The 22,109-nt window shown below is 32.4% G+C and overlaps 1 protein-coding gene across 1 annotated transcript in view; it reads right to left on the bottom strand.

Annotated features, from left to right (window-relative positions):
- The window catches only part of LOC127698829 (calcineurin B homologous protein 1-like), a 27,938-nt gene extending 5,829 nt beyond the window's left edge, over positions 1–22,109 (bottom strand). The window contains exons 1-5 of the mRNA XM_052202523.1: positions 21,962–22,109; positions 20,042–20,114; positions 17,634–17,714; positions 16,093–16,205; positions 15,210–15,313 (exon numbers count right to left, since the gene is read on the bottom strand). Coding sequence (XP_052058483.1) covers positions 15,210–15,313; positions 16,093–16,205; positions 17,634–17,714; positions 20,042–20,114; positions 21,962–22,028 — 438 coding nt within the window. The 5' untranslated portion in view covers positions 22,029–22,109. The remainder of the gene's footprint in view (positions 1–15,209; positions 15,314–16,092; positions 16,206–17,633; positions 17,715–20,041; positions 20,115–21,961) is intronic.

Raw genomic sequence — 22,109 nt, 5'->3', positions numbered from 1 at the left:
CCGGAAACTAAATGCGTCTTCGGACGATGCAGACAACAACATGATAGCATTATACGACGCAAAAAATTTTTTGCGGTCATATAAAAAATGTGTCTGATGACCCAACCTGCCAACCAACATGGCGGACATGGCTAAATTCAAACTGTCAGACGACTTATTATAGGAGTTATTGCCCTTAAATGATGAATTTTATCAACTTTTAAAATTTTTGCCTATTATCTTGAAAATTATAATAGATAGAGAGAAACTTTATCTGGCAAAAATGATCAGCAAGATAAGTTCTACAAATATTAAAGTCAACATGGTTGAAATAGTCTGATTACCCTATATTGGAGTTATTGACCTTTAATGACGATTTATACTAACATGTTTGCGTTTTTGCCTTATATCTGAATAAAATGCTTCGCTGGGCGCAGCTTGATACGACCGCAGAGGTCGAACCCTGAACAGTTGGGGCAAGTATGGACACAACATTCAAGCTTGATACAGCTCTGAATTTGGATTGTGATTAAATATTTGACACAGCATAGGTTTCTGACACAGAAAGAATGTGGTCTAAGAACTTCAATTTTTTTAATTTACCTATTGTGGTCCAATGTCCAAAATCAAAATACATGGTTAGATTCAGCATATCAAAGAACCCCATATATTCAATTTTTGTTGAAATCAAACAAAGTTTAATTTTGGACCCCAACTTGGACAAACTTGAAAACTGGTCCCATAATCAATAAAATGCTTCGCTGGGGCGCAGCTTGATACGACCGCAGAGGTCGAACCCTGAACAGTTGGGGCAAGTATGGACACAACATTCAAGCTTGATACAGCTCTGAATTTGGATTGTTATTAAATATTTGACACAGCATAGGTTTCTGACACAGAAAGAATGTGGTCTAAGAACTTGAATTCTTTTAATTTACCTATTATGGTCCAATGTCCAAAATCAAAATACATGGTTAGATTCAGCATATCAAAGAACCCCATATATTCAATTTTTGTTAAAATCAAACAAAGTTTAATTTTGGACCCCAACTTGGACAAACTTGAAAACTGGGCCCATAATCAAAAATCTAAACACATGTTTAGATTCAGCATATCAAAGAACCCCAAGAATTCAATTTTTGCTAAAATCAAACTAAGTTTAATTTTGGACCCTTTGGACCTTAATGTAGACCAATTTAAAAAACGGGACTTAAAATTAAAAATCTAAATACACGGTTAGATTTGGAATATCAAAGAACCCCAATAATTCAATTTTTGATGAAATCAAACAAAGTTTAATTTTGGACCCTTTTGACCTCAATATGAACCAATTTGATAGCGGGGCCTACAAATAAAAAATCTAAATACATGGTTAGATTCAGCATATCAAAGAACCCCATATATTCAATTTTTGTTGAAATCAAACAAAGTTTAATTTTGGACCCCAATTTGGACCAACTTGAAAACTGGGCCCATAATCAAAAATCTAAATACATGTTTAGATTCAGCATATCAAAGAACCCCATATATTCAATTTTTGTTGAAATCAAACAAAGTTTAAATACTGGACCCTATCTTGGACCAACTTGAAAACTGGGCCCATAATCAAAAATCTAAACACATGTTTAGATTCAGCATATCAAAGAACCCCAAGAATTCAATTTTTGTCAAAATCAAACTAAGTTTAATTTTGGACCCTTTGGACCTCAATGTAGACCAATTTAAAAAACAGGACCCAAAATTAAAAACCTAAATACACGGTTAGATTTGGCATATCAAAGAACCCCAATAATTCAATTTTCGATGAAATCAAACAAAGTTTAATTTTGGACCCTTTGGACCTCAATGTAGACCAATTTAAAAAACAGGACCCAAAATTAAAAACCTAAATACACGGTTAGATTTGGCATATCAAAGAACCCCAATAATTCAATTTTAGATGAAATCAAACAAAGTTTAATTTTGGACCCTTTTGACCTCAATATGAACCAATTAGATAACGGGGTCCACAAATAAAAAATCTAAATACATGGTTAGATTCAGCATATCAAAGTACCCCATCTATTCAATTTTTGTTGAAATCAAACAAAGTTTAATTTTGGACCCCAATTTGGACCAACTTGAAAACTGGGCCAAAAATCAAAAATCTGAATACATGTTTAGATTCAGCATATCAAAGAACCTCATATATTCAATTTTTGCTAAAATCAAACAAAGTTTAATTTTGGACCCTTTGGACATTAATGTAGACCAATTTGAAAACTGGACCCAAAATTAAAAATCTAAATACACTGTTAGATTCGGCATAACAAATAAATAAATGTGATCAAAGATTTTACAAATCTAATGCGCCATACTGTGCAATTAAAGATTACTTCTTTAAATTCTTTTTCCCCAAAAAAAATTCTTTCCCTCAAGATATGGTCATAATCTCAATTCAAATTTCCAATGGAGTTGGCAACCATAATTACCCATTTAAATTTACCATAGTGCTAACTTAATCTATTTTATAATAGAATTAATAAAAATATAGTGTCAAATCTTTCATATGGATTTTTTTGTAAAAAAAAAAGATGAAAACATTTGCAGATATTTTTACTGGTCTTCCTTTATAAATATGCATTTCTTTAAACATGATTTAATAGCAGTGTAAGGGAAGTAACCAAAACGTTGTATTTGGATTACCTCCCTTACACTGTTTTAGATTATCTTTATTGTTCATTAACCATTACTTTATACATAATTTAAAAGCAGTGTAAGGGAGATAATTTCAATGATGTATTTGATTTATCTCCCTTACACTGCTTTAAATTATGTTTTGTACTAAAGTATTTGTCCATTAACCAGGACAACCTTGTTTTTCCCCCTTTTTTGCCCCTAATTCCTAAACGGTTTGAGCCATAACCCCCCAAAGCAAATCCTAACCATCCCTTTGTGGTATGGAAACTTGTAGTATAATTTCAGAGAGATCCATACACCGTTCCACAGTTATTGTCTGGAAACTAGAAAATGCTCATTTTTGGCCCCTTTTTGGCCCCTAATTCCTTAACTGTTGGTACCATAACCCCCAAAATCAATCCCAACCTTCCTTTTGTGGTATTTAACCTTATGGTCAAATTTCAAAAAGATCCATTCACTTAAACTAAAGTTAGAGTGCGAAAACCAATATGTATTCGGACGACGACGCCGGACGACGACGACGACGCCGGACGCCGGACGACGACGACGACGACAACGACGCCAACGTCATACCAATATACGACCACAAAATTTTTTTGCGGTCGTATAAAAATCTAAACACATGTTTAGATTCAGCATATCAAAGTACCTGAAGAATTCAATTTTTGTTAAAATCAAACTAAGTTTAATTTTGGACCCTTTGGACCTTAATGTAGACCAATTTAAAAAACAGGACCCAAAATTAAAAATCTAAATACACGGTTAGATTTGGCACATCAAAGAACCCCAAGAATTCAATTTTTGAGGAAATCAAACAAAGTTTAATTTTGGAACCTTTTGACCTCAATGTGGACAAAGTTGATAACGGGGCCCAAAAATCAAAAATCTAAATACATGGTTAGATTCAGCATATCAAAGAACCCCATATATTCAATTTTTGTTGAAATCAAACAAAGTTTAATTTCGACCCCAACTTGGACAAACTTGAAAACTGGTCCCATAATCAAAAATCTAAACACATGTTTAGATTCAGCATATCAAAGTACCTGAAGAATTCAATTTTTGTTAAAATCAAACTAAGTTTAATTTTGGACCCTTTGGACCTTAATGTAGACCAATTTAAAAAACAGGACCCAAAATTAAAAATCTAAATACACGGTTAGATTTGGCACATCAAAGAACCCCAAGAATTCAATTTTTGAGGAAATCAAACAAAGTTTAATTTTGGAACCTTTTGACCTCAATGTGGACAAAGTTGATAACGGGGCCCAAAAATCAAAAATCTAAATACATGGTTAGATTCAGCATATCAAAGAACCCCATATATTCAATTTTTGTTGAAATCAAACAAAGTTTAATTTCGACCCCAACTTGGACAAACTTGAAAACTGGTCCCATAATCAAAAATCTAAACACATGTTTAGATTCAGCATATCAAAGTACCTGAAGAATTCAATTTTTGTTAAAATCAAACTAAGTTTAATTTTGGACCCTTTGGACCTTAATGTAGACAAATTTAAAAAACGGGACCCAAAATTAAAAATCTAAAAACACGGTTAGATTTGGCATATCAAAGAACCCCAATAATTCAATTTTTGATGAAATCAAACAAAGTTTAATTTTGGACCCTTTTGACCTCAATATGAACCAATTTGATAGCGGGCCCACAAATAAAAAATCTAAATACATGGTAAGATTCAGCATATCAAAGAACCCCATATATTCAATTTTTGTTGAAATCAAACAAATTTAATTTTGGACCCCAATTTGGACCAACTTGAAAACTGGGCCAAAAATCTAAAATCTAAATACATGTTTAGATTCAGCATATCAAAGAACCCCATATATTCAATTTTTGTTGAAATCAAACAAAGTTTAATTTTGGACCCAAACTTGGACCAACTTGAAAACTGGTCCCATAATCAAAAATCTAAACACATGTTTAGATTCAGCATATCAAAGAACCCCAAAAATTCAATTTTTGTTAAAATCAAACTAAGTTTAATTTTGGACCCTTTGGACCTTAATGTAGACCAATTTAAAAAACAGGACCCAAAATTAAAAATCTAAATACACGGTTAGATTTGGCACATCAAAGAACCCCAATAATTCAATTTTTGATGAAATCAAACAAAGTTTAATTGTGGACCCTTTTGACCTCAATATGAACCAATTTGATAGCGGGCCCACAAATAAAAAATCTAAATACATGGTAAGATTCAGCATATCAAAGAACCCCATATATTCATTTTTTGTTGAAATCAAACAAAGTTTAATTTTGGACCCCAATTTGGACCAACTTGAAAACTGGGCCAAAAATCAAAAATCTAAATACATGTTTAGATTCAGCATATCAAAGAACCCCATATATTCAATTTTTGTTGAAATCAAAAAAAGTTTAATTTTGGACCCCAACTTGGACCAACTTGAAAACTGGGCCCATAATAAAAAATCTAAACACATGTTTAGATTCAGCATATCAAAGAACCCTAAGAATTCAATTTTTGTTAAAATCAAACTAAGTTTAATTTTGGACCCTTTGGACCTTAATGTAGACCAATTTAAAAAACGGGACCCAAAATTAAAAATCTAAATACACGGTTAGATTCGGCATATCAAAGAACCCCAATAATTCAATTTTTGATGAAATCAAACAAAGTTAAATTTTGGACCCTTTGGACCTCAATGTGGACCAATTTAAAAACAGGGCCCAAAATCCAAAAACTTAATACACGGTTAGATTCAGCATATTAAAGAACCCCAAGAATTCAAGAATAAAACCCCATTGAAATTGATCAAGAAATAAGCAATTTATACGAAGTATCTTCTTTTGCACAATACTGTGCAATTGAATATTTCTTGCTATTGCGCAATACTGTACAATTGACAATTTCTTGCTATTGCACAATATTGTGCTATTGGATATTTCTTGCTATTGCGCAGTACTGTTAAATTGAAGATTTCTTGCTATTGCGCAATACTGTGCAATTGAAGATTTCTTGCTATTGTGCAATACTGTGCAATTGAAAATTTCTTGCTATTGCACAATACTTATTATATAATAATTTACACATCCTGTTTGGTGTGTATCTCCTACCATATCATTATTATTTGCTTTTAAATATAAATCAGAAATAACCAACTTAAAATGGAAAATTTTAAAAGAAAAAAAAAAGGAATAAAAAGAAAAAAAAAAAAAAAAAATCCCCCCCCCCCAATTTTTTGAACCCCCTTATGATTCATCACCCCCAAACTCAATCCCAGCCTTCCCTTTGTGGTATGGTACCTTGCAGTACAATTTCAGAGAGATCCATACACTTGAACACAAGTTATTGTCTGGAAACTAGAAAAATGCTTATTTTTGGCCCCTTTTTGGCCCCCAATTCCTAAACGTTTCGGGCAATTACCCCCAAACTCAAACCCAGCTTTCCCTTTGTGATATGGAACCTTGTAGTACAATTTCAGAAATATCCAAACACTTACACACAAGTTATTGTCATGAAACTAGAAAAATGCTTGTTTTTTGCCCCTTTTTTGGCCCCTAATTCCTAAAATTTTGAGGCAATTACCCCCAAAATCAATTACAGCCTTCCCTTTGTGATATGGAACCTTGTGGTACAATGTCAGAGAGATCCATACACTTACACACAAGTTATTGTCTGAAAGTTACAAAAATGCTTATTTTTGGCCCCTTTTTGGCCCCTAATTCCTTAACTGTTGGTACCATAACCCCCAAAATCAATCCCAACCTTCCTTTTGTGGTATTGAACCTTATGGTGAAATTTCATGGAGATCCCTTCACTTAAACTAAAGTTAGAGTGCGAAAACCAATGTGTCTTCGGACGATGCCAGACGACGCCGGACGACGACGACGACGACGACGACGACGACAACGTCATACCAATATAAGACCAAAAAATTTTTAATTTTTGCGGTCGTATAAAAACTATAATAGATAGATAGAAACTTAAATAAGCAAAAACGATCAGCAAGACAAGATCTACAAATAAGTCAACATGGTTAAAATTTTCTGATGACCCCTTATTAGAGTTGTTCTCTTTAATATCAATTTTTATCATTTTTTTGTGTTTTTGCCTAATATCTGAAAAGCTATAATAGATATATAGAAACTTAAATAAGCAAAAATGATCAGCATTAGTAGATCAACAAAGTAGAGATTTTTTTTCATGAATTTTATTCTAGTCCACAAAGATGGAGAGTATCCATTGTTGAAGATGCACATAGACCTAGGTGAGCGACACAGGCTCTTTAGAGCCTCTAGCTTTTTTTTCCCAATATTGTAACATAAAAGATGGAACTGCTACAATTCATATAGCATACAAGTTCTTTAACATTGCGATAACAAATAACGTTGCATACTTAAAGTGATAGATTGTGAACTTGACGAGATTTTGCTAACACTGTACTTAGAAATCATGATACAAAAGATGGAAATTTTCCCTTTTTTTAATAAAGCATTTTCCTGCATGTATTCTGGAAAAGCTAGCTTATGTTCTGTTGTAGTGGCATTTAGAGTACTAGCTTGTGTCTAATATCATGTATATTCAAAAGAATTTTCTTCATTACTGTACATTTTTATAAAGGAATATGTTCGATAAGGTCTCAATATGGTCCCTATTTCTAGCTTTTGACCAAACTCAAGTTGTTTTTTTGAATGAGTTACACCAGTTAACTGAAGGTCAAAACAAGTAAATGATGTCATTGAACAATCGGTTCTTATTCTGAGGTTATAACTTAAACATTGGGATATAGCAAATGTACTGGAAAATGCAGGAATTTATAAGTTGCCTATAACTAGATAGGAAATGAGTCTTTTTTGTTGAAAATTTATGCATACACATTCTATTTATGATGACAATAAGCATATATATGTTTCAATTTTCTATCAAGTTCAGAGAAAATCAGCTAAATTTTTATTGGTTTCTGTACCGGCATTATACAGTATGTGCGTTGACAAATAAAAATCAATTCACATCCTATTTGCTTTAACAAATAACTTATCGGACTGGAATAGTTTGTTGAAGCCTATGCTCTATGTTTCCTAGGCCTGAATGTTGTTGAAATCAAGATAATTTCGTCCACTTATACCAAAATCTCTACTTTTGGAATATTTGTGGTGTAAATGACAATCTTTCAAGAAAAGCTGAACAAAAAATGATCAGTTTCACATTTTTATGCAACAATCTAAAACACTTATCATCTTGAAATAAAGGATGGGATATTGGGGGCCAAAAAGGGCCATTACTGCATGTACTCCTTTCAAAGGAATTCAACTTCTGTGGATTCATTTATTTTCCAGGGTACCAATTTTCGTGGATTGAAGAAAACTTGTACTTTCATGGATTTCCCAAAGTCTCCATTCAAGCCTATAGAAAAATTTACGTTGAACATTTAAATTTGTGGTTCATCTACACCATGAAATTGAGAATGGAAACTGGGAATGTGTCAAAGAGACAACAAACCGACCAAAGAGCAGAAAACAGCCGAAGGCCACCAATGGGTCTTCAACACAGCGAGAAAATCCTGCACCCGGAGGCAGGCTTCAGCTGGCCCCTAAACAAAAATGTGTACTAGTTCAAAGAAAATGGATGTCACACTAAACTCCGAAACATATAGATGAAACAAAATTAAAAAAACATACAAGACTAACAAAGGCCAGAGGTTCCTGACTTGGGACAGGCGCAAAAATGTGGTGGGGTTAAATATGTTTTGTGAGATCTCAACCCTCCCCCTATACCTCTAGCCAATGTAGAATAAACAAACACATAGCAATACACACAGTAAAACTCAATTTGTATACTCATATACCTCTAGCCAATGTAGAATAAACAAACACATAGCAATACACACAGTAAAACTCAATTTGTATACTCACAAGTCCATGAAAATAGGTACCCAACTATTAATAACAAGAAATGATTGAAACAGGATGCTGTTACGAAGTCTCCAAAACGAAGCTCCCATAATTAGTCATTCCCATGGTCGCCTGACATTGGGCAAAGTCCAGTACAAATTGGTTTGGTCCAGTAAAGTGATATGCATTAGTGACGCCTAGGGACTGATCCTGTATGTCATTAAAATCTTCGTGAAATGACGAACAGGAATACATATGGTTTAGGGGTTGGGATTTCGACAATTAACAAGATATTTGAACATATTCAAATGACAGGGGGTGGGGATGACCCTTTGGGTCTTACCATGTATATAATTTAAATCATCTTGGCATGACAGACCAGCAAATATATGGTTTAGGGGTGGGGATCTGGACCATTTACAAGATATTAGAACTTTCTCAAATGGCAGGGGGTCATGATGACCCCTGGGGACTAACCCTGTTTATCATTCAAATTATCTTGGCATGACAAACCAGAATATGTATGGTTTAGGGGTGGGGATCTTGACCACTTACAAGATCCCCACCAAGAGTTACCCCTTGACCACTTACAAGATCCCCATCAAGAGTTACCCCTTGGGACTAACCTTTTATTTCATTTAATGTGCTTTATCATTTAGAACATTTTCAATTATAAAGATTGTGTCTATCACTAACTGTTTTCAAGTTATAATCATTTGAAAATAAAAAAAATAAAATCCCATAGGGTTCTATAGTAAACCCCTTCTTCCTTTTTGCCCCTCAAAGTACCCCTTTATAAACCCCATTGCACAAACAAAACCCTGATTGCACCACTAGACATGTTAGTCTAACATATTGTGAAACCCTAAGTTAATCTGACCAGCGGTTTTGGAGAACAGATGTGGACAAGTTCGGCGGAAGAAGAAGAGAAAGAAGAAGAATAACTAGATTTGCAATTGCAAGCAATAGCCGATGTCACCCTTCCCCCATTGACACTAAGCAGCAGCCATCTCGAAAATTTTAAACAGTGAATGCACATATATGCATGGCAATACATATTTCTGTAAATTTTCAGAACATTTGAAGCCTTATGAAATTTTCACATTTTTGCTGTTTCCATGGCAACGGTGGCCATTTTGGAAATTTGAAAGTCAAAAGTTTCATCAACACTTCTAGATAACATTATTATTAAGTTTCATCAAGTTAGGAGCATTTTGAAATTTTTGACATCTTTGCTGGTTTCTATGGTAACAGAGACCATTCCCAAAATTTAATGACAGATGCCATATTGGTACATTGGACCTACCATCAAAGTTTCAATGGATTTGACCTACCATTTTAAGAGAGGAAATGCTACTTTAAGGTTTTTGGAGCATTTTGACCTTTTTTGCGTGTTTCCATGGTAATGGCAGCCATTTTGGAAATTCCAATGCCAAATTCCACATCAACCAATGTTGCTCATTGTTACTGTGAAGTTTCATCAAATTTGGAGCATTTTGATATTTTTGAAATTTTTGCTGTAGTTTCCATGGCAACATAGTAGTTCCAATGATTGCCAAAATCATCCAAAACCAGTATATAGTGGACACCTACATTGTATTAAAATCTAATGATTTTAAGTTTAAAGCATATCCAAATAATTCACCAAAACCAAAAACTTGATTTTTTCACATTTGTTCCGTTTCCATGGTAACAGCAGCCATTTTTTATGTTCCAAAGACCTACTGCAACGCGAAATTTTGTGGTCCTCATTATAGTAGACAATCTTGTTTATTTGACCTGTTGATACTAATTGTAATGCTTTTTTGTTATTTAATGTTATTCAGGGTTATATCTGGTCTATATACCAGCTTTGATAAGTGTTTGGTATTACTATAAATTTTCACTTCTTTGTACTATGAACATCAAAATTATTTATTTTGTAAAAATATTTCCTTTCTCTATTTGAACTGTACACGTATACCTAACAACAAAATTATTTTAATTTACCTGTGTTTAAAGTAATTGCAAATGGCTGATATTTTTGTTCAAGCATATTGTTTTTCTTAAATTGTTTTACATTTCACAGCGGTATAACATGTTACTTTTATTATTCTTCCCTTAGTTTATTTATTTTTTATTTACATTGTATCATAGATCAAATTTATTTGTTCAGTGTATGTTCACTGGTGTTAATATGTCTTTTGATTGAGTTAAGCCATTTCAATTGATATTTTATAGTGAGTCTTTCTTTGTTGTGATGTTACACTATTGTTTCAGATAAGGGTACCATTAAAACGTTTAAACCCGCTGCAATTGTTTGCACCTGTCCTAAGTCAGGAATCTGATGTTCAGTAGTTGTCGTTTGTTTGTTGATGTGGTTCATAAGTGTTTCTCGTTTCTCGTTTTTGTTGAGCCTTCGACTTTTGTCAAAAAAGCGAGACATAGCGATCCTACATTCCGTCGGCGGCGTCCACAAATATTCACTCTGTGGTTAAAGTTTTTGAAATTTTAATAACTTTCTTAAACTATCCTGGATTTCTACCAAACTTGGACAGAAGCTTGTTTATGATCATAAGATAGTATCCAGAAGTAAATTTTGTAAAAAAAAAATTCCTGTTTTTCCGTATTTTACTTATAAATGGACTTAGTTTTTCTGCCAGGAAACATTACATTCACTCTGTGGTTAAAGTTTTTAAAATTTTAATAACTTTCTCTAACTATCCTGGACTTCTACCAAACTTGGACAGAAGCTTGTTTATGATCATAAGATAGTATCCAGAAGTAAATTTTTAAAAAAAATCCTGTTTTTCTGTATTTTACTTATAAATGGACTTAGTTTTTCTGCCAGGAAACATTACATTCACTCTGTGGTTAAAGTTTTTAAAATTTTAATAACTTTCTTAAACTATCCTGGATTTGTACCAAACATGGACAGAAGTTTGTTTATGATCAAAAGCTAGTATCTAGAACATGTAGAAGGAAATTTTTATTAAAATTTTGTACTTGTTTATCCATATTTTACTTATAAATGGACTTAGTTTTTCTTCCAGTTAACATTACATACATGTCTGCAGTTACAGCCGATTTCAACGAGTGTGTAGGGTAGAATCTTTGGTTAGCTTCCTTACTAGCTCAACCATGAAATCATTATTAGGTAAGGCACATCCAGCCTTTGGGTGGAATCAATAGTTAAGCAGAGAACCAATCGGAATTAAGTGACAGAATATAATCATTGTAAATCTAGTTTTACAAGTCAGTTTAAAAATAAGTTTTTTCAAACTAAATTTAAAATTTAGTGATAATTATAAGCTCATTCACATGCCTGCATGTTGTAGGTGTGTTTGATTTGCCAAAACAAGGATTTGTATAGTGAGACTCTATACAAATCCTTGGCCAAAATGATGAAAAGTTAACTGAAAGCTGAAATTCCTTATTTTTTCTTCTTCGTCAGACATTACAAATAATAATATATTTAACTCGGCTTGTCTGTTGAATTTGTTACATCAAGTTAATAAAATGTTGTTGGATATGATTGACAAGTGCTGACCGTATTCACTTTTACACATACACATATGTTTAAATACACCCGGACAGGTAAAAAAGATTGGAAGGTGTCAAAAAGTACGTATGACCTTATCATTCAATCTAGGTCAGATTAAAACTGAAGTAGAGACATAAAAATTGTTCTTCATGGCTGCATCATTTATCTAAAACTCATAAGTAAGGTAATGTAAACGGACCAAGTGGACGTTCATAAACTCTGCAATATTTTCAATTTCAGACTGCAGTTGCTTGCTGTTTTTTTCCCGTTGCATTTTTAACTAAATAAAAGGTCCACAAATGCAACCGTGCATGATATTAAGTAGTATGATATTTTTTTTCTTTTCTGTGCGAATATAGAAGATTTTAGTTCAAAAAAATATGCATATATATGAAGGAAAGACACCAAGACCATAACAATGTTTTTTGCGTGCACCTAAAGACCCTAATTAACTAAACTGCCTATTCACGGCGTAAATATTTAAAAAAAACACGTTACTCCGCTTCTAATTTATTGTAATAAAAAGATTTTTTAATTCAATCAAAGACTAAGAAATGAAATTTTATTTGCAAAGTAGTGTAGGTAAACCTTTGTATGAAACATACATATATTATAAATAATAAACAGGCCATTGATATAAATGTTTTCATTGGATGATAAAATGGTGCTTTGCTCCTCCCAATCTTAAGGTAACAATTATTTCATGGTTGAGCTAGCAAGGAAGCTAACCAAAGATTCTACCTTTAGCTACACACTCGTTGGAATCGGCTGTAAATTTTTTAAAACATTTATTAGATTCATAAACTATCCTGGATTTTTACCAAACTTGGACAGAAGCTTCTTACAATAAAAAAATTGTCAGGAGAGGAATATTTTTATTAAATTTTTTCCTCATCTCATTTTTGTTGAGCCTGCGATTAACAGCAAAAGTAGGCGAGACACTGGGTTCCGCAGAACCCTTACGAATTTTTTATATAGATTAGACCATTTGTTTTCCCGTTTGCACTAGTAATTTTTTGGGCCCTTTATAGCTTGCTGTTCTGTGTAAGCCAAGGTTCCATGTTGAAGACCTTACTTTGACCTATAATGGTTTACTTTTATAAATTTTGACTTGGATGGAGAGTTGTCTCATTGGCACTCATACCACATCTTCTTATATCTAATCATTAAGAATGGTTCCATTGGCTCCAAAAAAACTGCCGGACAAAAATCATTGGAAGAATAATAATAACTAGATTGCCATTGCAAGCAATAGCGGATGTCAACCTTCCCCAATTGCCACTAAGTGTTAGCCATTTTAAAAATATTAAACAGTGAATGCACATAATAATATTATATGCATGGCAATACATCTTTCTGTAAATTTTCAGAACATTTGGAGCATTTTGAAATTTTCACATTTTTACTGTTTCCATGGCAACGGCGACCATTTTGGAAAGTCCAAAGTCAAAAGTCTTATCTATACATGCCAGTTAGCATTAATATAAAGTTATATTTAGTTTGGTGCATTTTGAAATTTTTGCTGGTTTCCATGGTAACAATGACCATTCCCAAAATTGTAATGACAGATGCCACATTGGTACATGGGAGGGAACATACCATCAAAGTTTCAATGGATTTGACCTACCATTTTAAGAGAGAAAATGCTACTTTAAGGTTTTTCCCATAGGGTTATGATGGGAAACCTTTCCCCAGTTTCCATGGCAATACAGTAGTTCCGATGATTTTTAGTTCAGGCATTCTCAAATTAGTCATCAAAAACAAAAAAATTATTTTTCACATTTCTGCTGTTTCCATGGAAACAGTGGCCATTTTAAAGTTCCAAAGTTTCACTGCAACTCCACTGATGGTGGTCCTTATTATGCAACAATCATGAAGATTGGTTCCATTGCCTCTGAGAAAACTGCCAGACAAAATTAGGTGGAAGAAAAATAATAATAATAGGGAAAAAGAAACAGAGGAAAAGCAATATGTCACCCGACATTGTCGATCGGGTGACATAATAATAGTAAAGAAACAGAGGAAAAGCAATATGTCACCCGACATTGTCGATCGGGTGACATAATAACTAGAATTGCCATTGCAAGCAATAGCGGATGTCACCCCAGTCCGCCCATTGCCACTAAGTGGCAGCCATTTTGAAAAAATTAAACACTGAATGTACATTTATGCATGACATCTGTACATATGCCAGTTAACATTTCTGTGAAGTTTCATAAAGTTTTGAGATTTTTTAACATTTTACTGTTTCCATGGTAACGGTAAAAATTAAAAAAATTCCCAAGACAGATACCACCATCTCACATGACGGGCAATATAAAATCAAAGTTTTACTAGGTTTTATCTACGATTTTATGAGAGAAAATGCTACTTAAAAGATTTTCCCATAAGGTTCAATGGTAAATCTTTGCCCAGATTCCATGGCAATGGCGGCCATTTTGGAAATTCCAAAGATGGTTTGCACATCTTTTGCTGACAAGTAACATTTACACAAAGTTTCATTAAATTTGGAACACTTTTCGATTTTTCACATTTTTGCTGTTTTCATGGCAATGGCAGCCATTTTTTAAATTCCAAAGTCAGGTGCACAACTACACATGGTGGTTGACATTATGGTATAGTTCCATCAAAATTGGTCCATTCAATTCCGAGAACTAAGCTGGACAAAAAGTGTGGAATAAGAAAAAAAGAAAAAAAGAATCGTACAATAACAGTATATCACCCCAACTCCGTTTCCCAGGGAGACTTAATGATCCACAGTATGGGCAATTCATATAAAACATGTTCTTTTTATTAATAATCACTTAAGTTTCCTTGATATAATGAAAATTTGAAATCTATGATACTGTAAATTCAGAAATAATTGCGAGTTTTTGATTAATGGGAATAATGCAAGTTGGTGAGTATCCCAATAATGAGAACCCGCATTCTGATATCTGATACCTATATCTGTATGCAGCTTTTCCAGAAACCTCAATAATTAATCTCGCAAATTGTTCATTCTTTAAAAATCGCAATAATAAATGTATGCAATAATGTCTGAATTTACAGTAAGCACATTTTTTGCGACAGAAAATGAACAGAACAATGTTTCATTATTTGCAATGGTGAACAAACTTTAAATTTGTGTACATTTATGTTAAATATACTGACTTGATCTTCTGATATATTTGCTCCAACCATCATATGTAAAACTGCTAATAATTCATCTCTAGATATCTTATCATCACCATCTAAATCATACATTCTAAAGGCAACTAAAATATAGAGCTTATTATAATAAATTGTGGACACAGAGATATGTTTCACCTTTGTAACATGTAAACTATGTACATGTAAACTATGCAAAAGTTTCATTCAATTTGAGAAAGGAACATGACTGATGGGGCATGGCCAAATAACCTCCATGGAAATAAGATTTGCAAATAGTAATAACTGTCTACCAAATATTATTGACATGCCGTTAGTGGTTCTTAATAAACAGACCTAATCACAAACATTATCAATCATTGATGCTAACACAAACATCATTGGAAAAAACATGCCTAAGTCTCATCCTAATCTTCATCGACGTGACATAAACTTATTTTTATATCCGAGTTGATTTTCCTCATCTTAAATAAAAGCGGAAATGGCTGTACAGCAAACCAATTACTATGTATAACAAAGAAATTTTACTAGACAAAATTATAGATTACCATCAGATGTGGAAATCTAATAAAATGGGGAAATTGAATCATATCCTTAATAAAATTGTGAATTTATATACAGATCTTTTACTTCACAATTAATTCTTGTAAAAGAGACAATTTACAACTACCAGTTAATTTGATTTCAACTCATCCAGATTTTTCAGACTTCATATTTTTATAGCTTTAAATGTATAAGATACTGCCTGTGTTATGTGCCCTGCAGAGATAATGTGTATCTTTTTATTATTTTATTGTGCATTGATATCATTTCAAATTTTTATTTACCCTGGTACTTTTATAATTAATTGTTGTGCATGTACATGCATATGCATATCAAAACTTACATCTTAATTTTTCTTCCCTGGTATTCAGCTTATTCTTACTGATTTTAACTTTTGTAGGTCTAAATCTAGCCAGTACATGTATAAACTGCCTGAAATTTACTGTCTCATCATTGCTGAAAAACAGTTTTAAAGTTAAAAAAATATACCGGTATATTAAAATACTGTGATACTATACAACACAAAGCAGTATATCTGCATTGTACCAATAAAAGCCTATTAATAGTCTATTTGTCAAAACTGTAATTGACCCTGTAATTAGAGATCCATTTGTATGAGTTGTTTCCCTTAGGAGAGCCCTGCCTTTTTTGAAGAGCGATTGGTATATATTTTGTTCATATTGATATGATCAGCCAATTACGAAAATTTACCTGGCGACAAGTATATGACTTTGTTTACGACCCCAAGCTAATCAACGGTTACAACAGGTGTCATAATCTGTTGTTATAGGTAATCCGTTTATCGGATGGGTCATTTAATGATCATCAACATTAATTCATTCAAATAGAATCGGTCAGTCAGCATTTGTTTGTTTTTGAACTTGAAGAAATGTTCATACAACTTGGGCACAATTAGCAATGTTTACCATAGTTTCATGGAGAAAACGTAATTGACAGAAAGTCGAAAACCATAATCAACTCGTTAAAAACATTGCTCTTATTGTTTTCCTTGAAATAAATAGCAAATTAAGACGTATTTTTCATTGACTGCCTTCATTTTTTATACGAAAATAACAAAATCGGTCGCCATATTGTTGATCGTATTTACACCGTCTACGTACTGTTTATTATTCTCCAAAGAAGGAGCACACCCAAATAAAGAAAGATAACTCAATCTTATTTTTTCCTAGCATTGAGTAACCTACTAAGATATTATAAAATATGTCTTCATACTTCTGGCTTTAGAATTTATATGTTAAGTTGTTTTGAGTCATGGGAAAAGTTAAAGAGGGTCTTAGTAGCAAGGTTGGTAGGGTGCCTTGGTCATCTTTTTCTGTATTTTTTATTTTCAATCCAAATTTTCACTGTTCACTATATCCTAACATTGTGCATTTACAGCTGTTTTGTGCTGTATTGCCATTAAGCACAGAAAAGGTAGAAAGGTGAAACGTGTAAAGTGTGTCAGATCATAGAAACAGAATGAAGCAGGACATTTTTCAAAAAATACTGCATATAAAGCTTAACTGTGCCAAGCAATGATTTAAAACTTGTGTGACAAGCTGCTTGATAAGTTTTCAGCCTAAAAAGTAGAAAGATAGTTTTTTCTCTGGGGTAATGATGTTGTTCTTGTATATATATAACCAGTGATTCAATGAACAAACAAAGTTTTATTATAATCTTTATTAAAACATGCCCTTTTCATATCATATCACGCGTTAAATGCCCTTTTTCAGGATTGGCACCCTGCCCTTTTGAAATCCTAGCTGGAACACTGAAATGGATCTCTAATTTTTGGTCAAAGGTTTGAAGGGTAGATAGCCAGACCGTATATAGGAACAGCCAGTTCTTAAAACAACAATGTTCTGATGATTTATCTGTACTTACCTTTCTTGGAAGAAAGAATGCACTATTCTGTCACCAAGTGGATTGATGGCTAACTCTGGAATTCTAAGGAAATCTTCTCGACTAGAAATTTCAAAATGATAATTGTTAGTCAGTGCTTTAAAGCTGTCATGCAGTGTTGTGTGATTTATTACATTTATGTATACATATATCTTATAGAATTTTCAGTTGATATAATTTAGTACCGGTAATATTTACAGAAAATAAGGCTTCAATTCCGTCAAGCACAAAATTTGTTTTTTGTGGTTTTTGGTTATTCATTTTTTCTTTCGGTTTTGTTCTTTGTGTTTTATACTATGAACATCTGTCCATGTAATTAGCTGTAGCAAACATATAAGTTAATAAAATGCTCCGCAGGGCGCAGCTTGATACGACCGCAGAGGTCGAACCCTGAACAGTTGGGGCAAGTATGGACACAACATTCAAGCTTGATACAGCTTTGCATTTGGATTGTGATTAAATATTTGACACAGCATAGGTTTCTGACACAGAATGAATGTGGTCTAAGAACTTAAAAATTTTAAATTGGACATTCACCTATTATGGTCCAATATCCAAAATCTAAATACATGGTAAGTTTCAGCATATCAAAGAACCCCATATATTCAATTTTTGTTGAAATCAAACAAAGTTTAATTTTGGACCCCGATTTGGACCAACTTGAAAACTGGGCCCATAATCAAAAATCTAAATACATGTTTAGATTCAGCATATCAAAGAACCCTAGGAATTCAATTTTTGTTAAAATCAAACTAAGTTTAATTTTGGACCCTTTGGACCTTAATGTAGACCAATTTGAAAACGGAACCAAAAATTAAGAATCTAAATACACAGTTAGATTCGGCATATCAAAGAACCCCAATAATTCAATTTTTGATGAAATCAAACAAAGTTTAATGTTGGACCCTTTGGACCTCAATGTGGACCAATTTAAAAACGGGGCCCAAAATCCAAAAACTAAATACACGGTTAGATTCAGCATATTAAAGAACCCCAAGAATTCAAGAATAAAACCCCATTGAAATTGGTCAAGAAATAAGCAATTTATACGAAGTATCTTCTTTTGCACAATACTGTGCAATTAAATATTTCTTGCTATTGCGCAATACTGTACAATTGACAATTTCTTGCTATTGCGCAATATTGTGCTATTGGATATTTCTTGCTATTGCGCAATACTGTGCAATTGAAGATTTCTTGCTATTGCGCAATACTGTGCAATTGAAGATTTCTTGCTATTGTGCAATACTGTGCAATTGAAAATTTCTTGCTATTGCACAATACTTATTATATAATAATTTACACATCTTGTTTGGTGCGTATCTCCTACCATATCATTATTATTTGCTTTTAAATATAAATTAGAAATAACCAACTTAAAATGGAAAATTTTAAAAGAAAAAAAAATGAAAAAAAGAAAAAAAATGAAAAAAAAAAAAAATCCCCCCCCCAAATTTTTTGAACCCCCTTATGATTCATCACCCCCAAACTCAATCCCAGCCTTCCCTTTGTGGTATGGTACCTTGCAGTACAATTTCAGAGAGATCCATACACTTGAACACAAGTTATTGTCTGGAAACTAGAAAAATGTGTTTTTTGGCCCCTTTTTGGCCCCAAATTCCTAAACATTTAGGGCAATTACCCCCAAACTCAAACCCAGCTTTCCCTTTGTGGTATGGAACCTTGTAGTATAATTTCAGAAAGATCCATACACTTACACACAAGTTATTGTCCTAAAACTAGAAAAATGCTTTTTTTTTGCCCCTTTTTGGCCCCTAATTCCTAAAATATTGAGGCAATTACCCCCATCATCAATCCCAGCCTTCCCTTTGTGGTATGGTACCTTGCAGTACAATTTCAGAGAGATCCATACACTTGAACACAAGTTATTGTCTGGAAACTAGAAAAATGCTTATTTTTGGCCCCTTTTTGGCCCCTAATTCCTTTACTGTTGGTACCATAACCCCCAAAATCAATCCCAACCTTCCTTTTGTGGTATTGAACCTTGTGGTAAAATTTCATAGAGATCCATTCACTTAAACTAAAGTTAGAGTGCGAAAACCAATGTGTCTTCGGACGACGCCAGACGACGACGACGACGACGACGCCAACGTCATACCAATATACGACCACAAAAATTTTTTTGCGGTCGTATAAAAAAATATATGAGCAATTTACTGTGTATTCTAGAATTTCAAGCATAAAAAAAAAGATTTTTAAAATCAAATATTACTAAGAATATGAAAAAATATGCGTTACACCCCAATGCATGTAAGTTATACAAAATTTTGTATTATAGTTATGGAATAAGGGCATACTTGAAATGTTTGCTTATATCATCAAAATTAACCATAAACTTAAAAATTACAAAACTGTTTAAAATACAATACCTAAGAAATCCATTTCCACTTTTGTCTAAACTTTCAAAGCGGCTATATAATCGGATAATTTGGTTTCTGGAAACTGAAAAATAATGTACGTAAATAAAATTCATGTATGTATTAAAAAAAGAATTGTATACAAAGTAACAAATAAACATTTGACCATTGGTTTGTTTTTATTGTTGAATCAGACATGCTCACAATGCAGTTTTATCTATTGTGTGTGTTTTGCTTTTGTTATATTGAGAAGTCTGAAGTACTTAAATTAGCTAAAACAATAAGTGTATTAAATACATAGGTCAAAATGTTTTTTTTTTAAACAAAAGCCATCAGGTACATTTTGTACATTTGTGTATTTCAACTTAAATTGAAATAACACATCCCTAAAATTTGAAAAATAATGGAAATTTTATTAACATGGTCTTTGTCATGTTTGTCCTAATTATAAGTTAATAGGTTATCTGTTAATAAATTTCCCATTTTTAATAGTTGTTTTCATTTTATATGAATATTTTTGCTATTTCATGAAAATCCTTATTTCAAAAAATATTTTCAACACTTGAAAGACTAGTCTCTCAGCAGAACAATAATCCCTTGTCCTGTCATCTGAAAGTTTGCTTGATAAATATTTAACATAATCATATCTTCAGCAAAAATATAATGGACATTTTAAAAACAAATAGAGTAAACAATGTACAAAAAATCTACTGTTACAGTAATAGGTAGTTTAACAGATTCCTGTTAGCATCAGTTGTTTTGCTTTGAGTGGAATAAACCCGGAAAAAAGTAGTTGTTTCACCATTGTTTTTAAAATATATAAATAACATTTATTCTTTAATATAAAATGTGTAATTACTATAGCTACTGTTGAGTTTTTCTAAAAATAAAACAGATGAATTTTGTTTTAAAATAAGTCTTAACATAATAAATTTATCAATGTAAAGTTCAGATTGTCTAAACCTTTCAGGACATTGTTTGCACATAAATTGTGATGGTATGGTATAAATAGATGTAAAATGTATATGTGTATAGAAACTGAAAATAAGATCTTGAATTAAGGAACAAATGTATATGTGTATAGAAACTGAAAATAAAATCTTGAATTAAGGTACAAATGTATATGTGTATAGAAATTGAAAATAAAATCTTGAATTAAGGTTAAGTCTTTATAATCATCTCTACTCTAAAATTACATTCTATATGCATGATATGGGTTTTTAATAATATAATTTTGAATTATGGATGTTTATAAAGTCTTCATATTGATATGGACTTTTACTTTCTATTCTAAATATCTATGAATTTAATTATATATTATATAATTGATCAAAAAGGTGTTAATAATGATTACCGTTATTAATAATTTGACAGTTTAATCAATCACTTATTTATTGCTTTTAATGCCAGAATAAAAGACTTGCCTAATAATTACTAATATGTTGATGTATGTTTTTACATTGCTCAGCTTAGTTACAAGATGTTTTCAATAAACAAAGCTATTAAAACTTTTACTCACAGGAATCAATTTTCATTTTTAGATATCATTTTCGCACTGATAATAAAAAAACATGATAGTTCATATTCTTTACCAAATAAAATTAAGTTTTTAATAGGAAAGAAATGACAAGTTGTGAATAGGAATAGGGTGAAATGACATTGGCCAAGCAAAAATTAGAGTGAACAAACAATGAAATAGGGACCAACAGGAATTTGGGCCAATTCCACTCAGGGTGTGTACTGGAATCAAGGTGAATCCACCCAGATTCGTCATGTACAGTCTGTTTTGAAAATATTTTAAACACAATATATTCATCATGTACAGTATGTTCTGAAAATATTTTATACAAAATCTGATTATCTCAGGAATGACATGTGTAAATATTAAAAAAAGAATTTTGTTTACAATAAATAACAAATAACTTTTCTTACATCCTGTTTCATTTTGTATTTCTTCAATCTCCTCGTCTTGCAGCTGTATAGATGCTCGAGCTCCCATGTTATATTACTAAATACACAACAAAAATGTTATCTGAATTACTGAAAGGTGCCCTTTCTGTTTACACTAGGAAGAGAAAAG

This window comes from Mytilus californianus, unplaced genomic scaffold (genome assembly GCF_021869535.1).
Source record: "Mytilus californianus isolate M0D057914Y unplaced genomic scaffold, xbMytCali1.0.p SCAF_4, whole genome shotgun sequence".
Lineage (NCBI taxonomy): Eukaryota > Metazoa > Mollusca > Bivalvia > Mytilida > Mytilidae > Mytilus > Mytilus californianus.
This window is presented reverse-complemented; position numbering and strand designations above follow the sequence as displayed.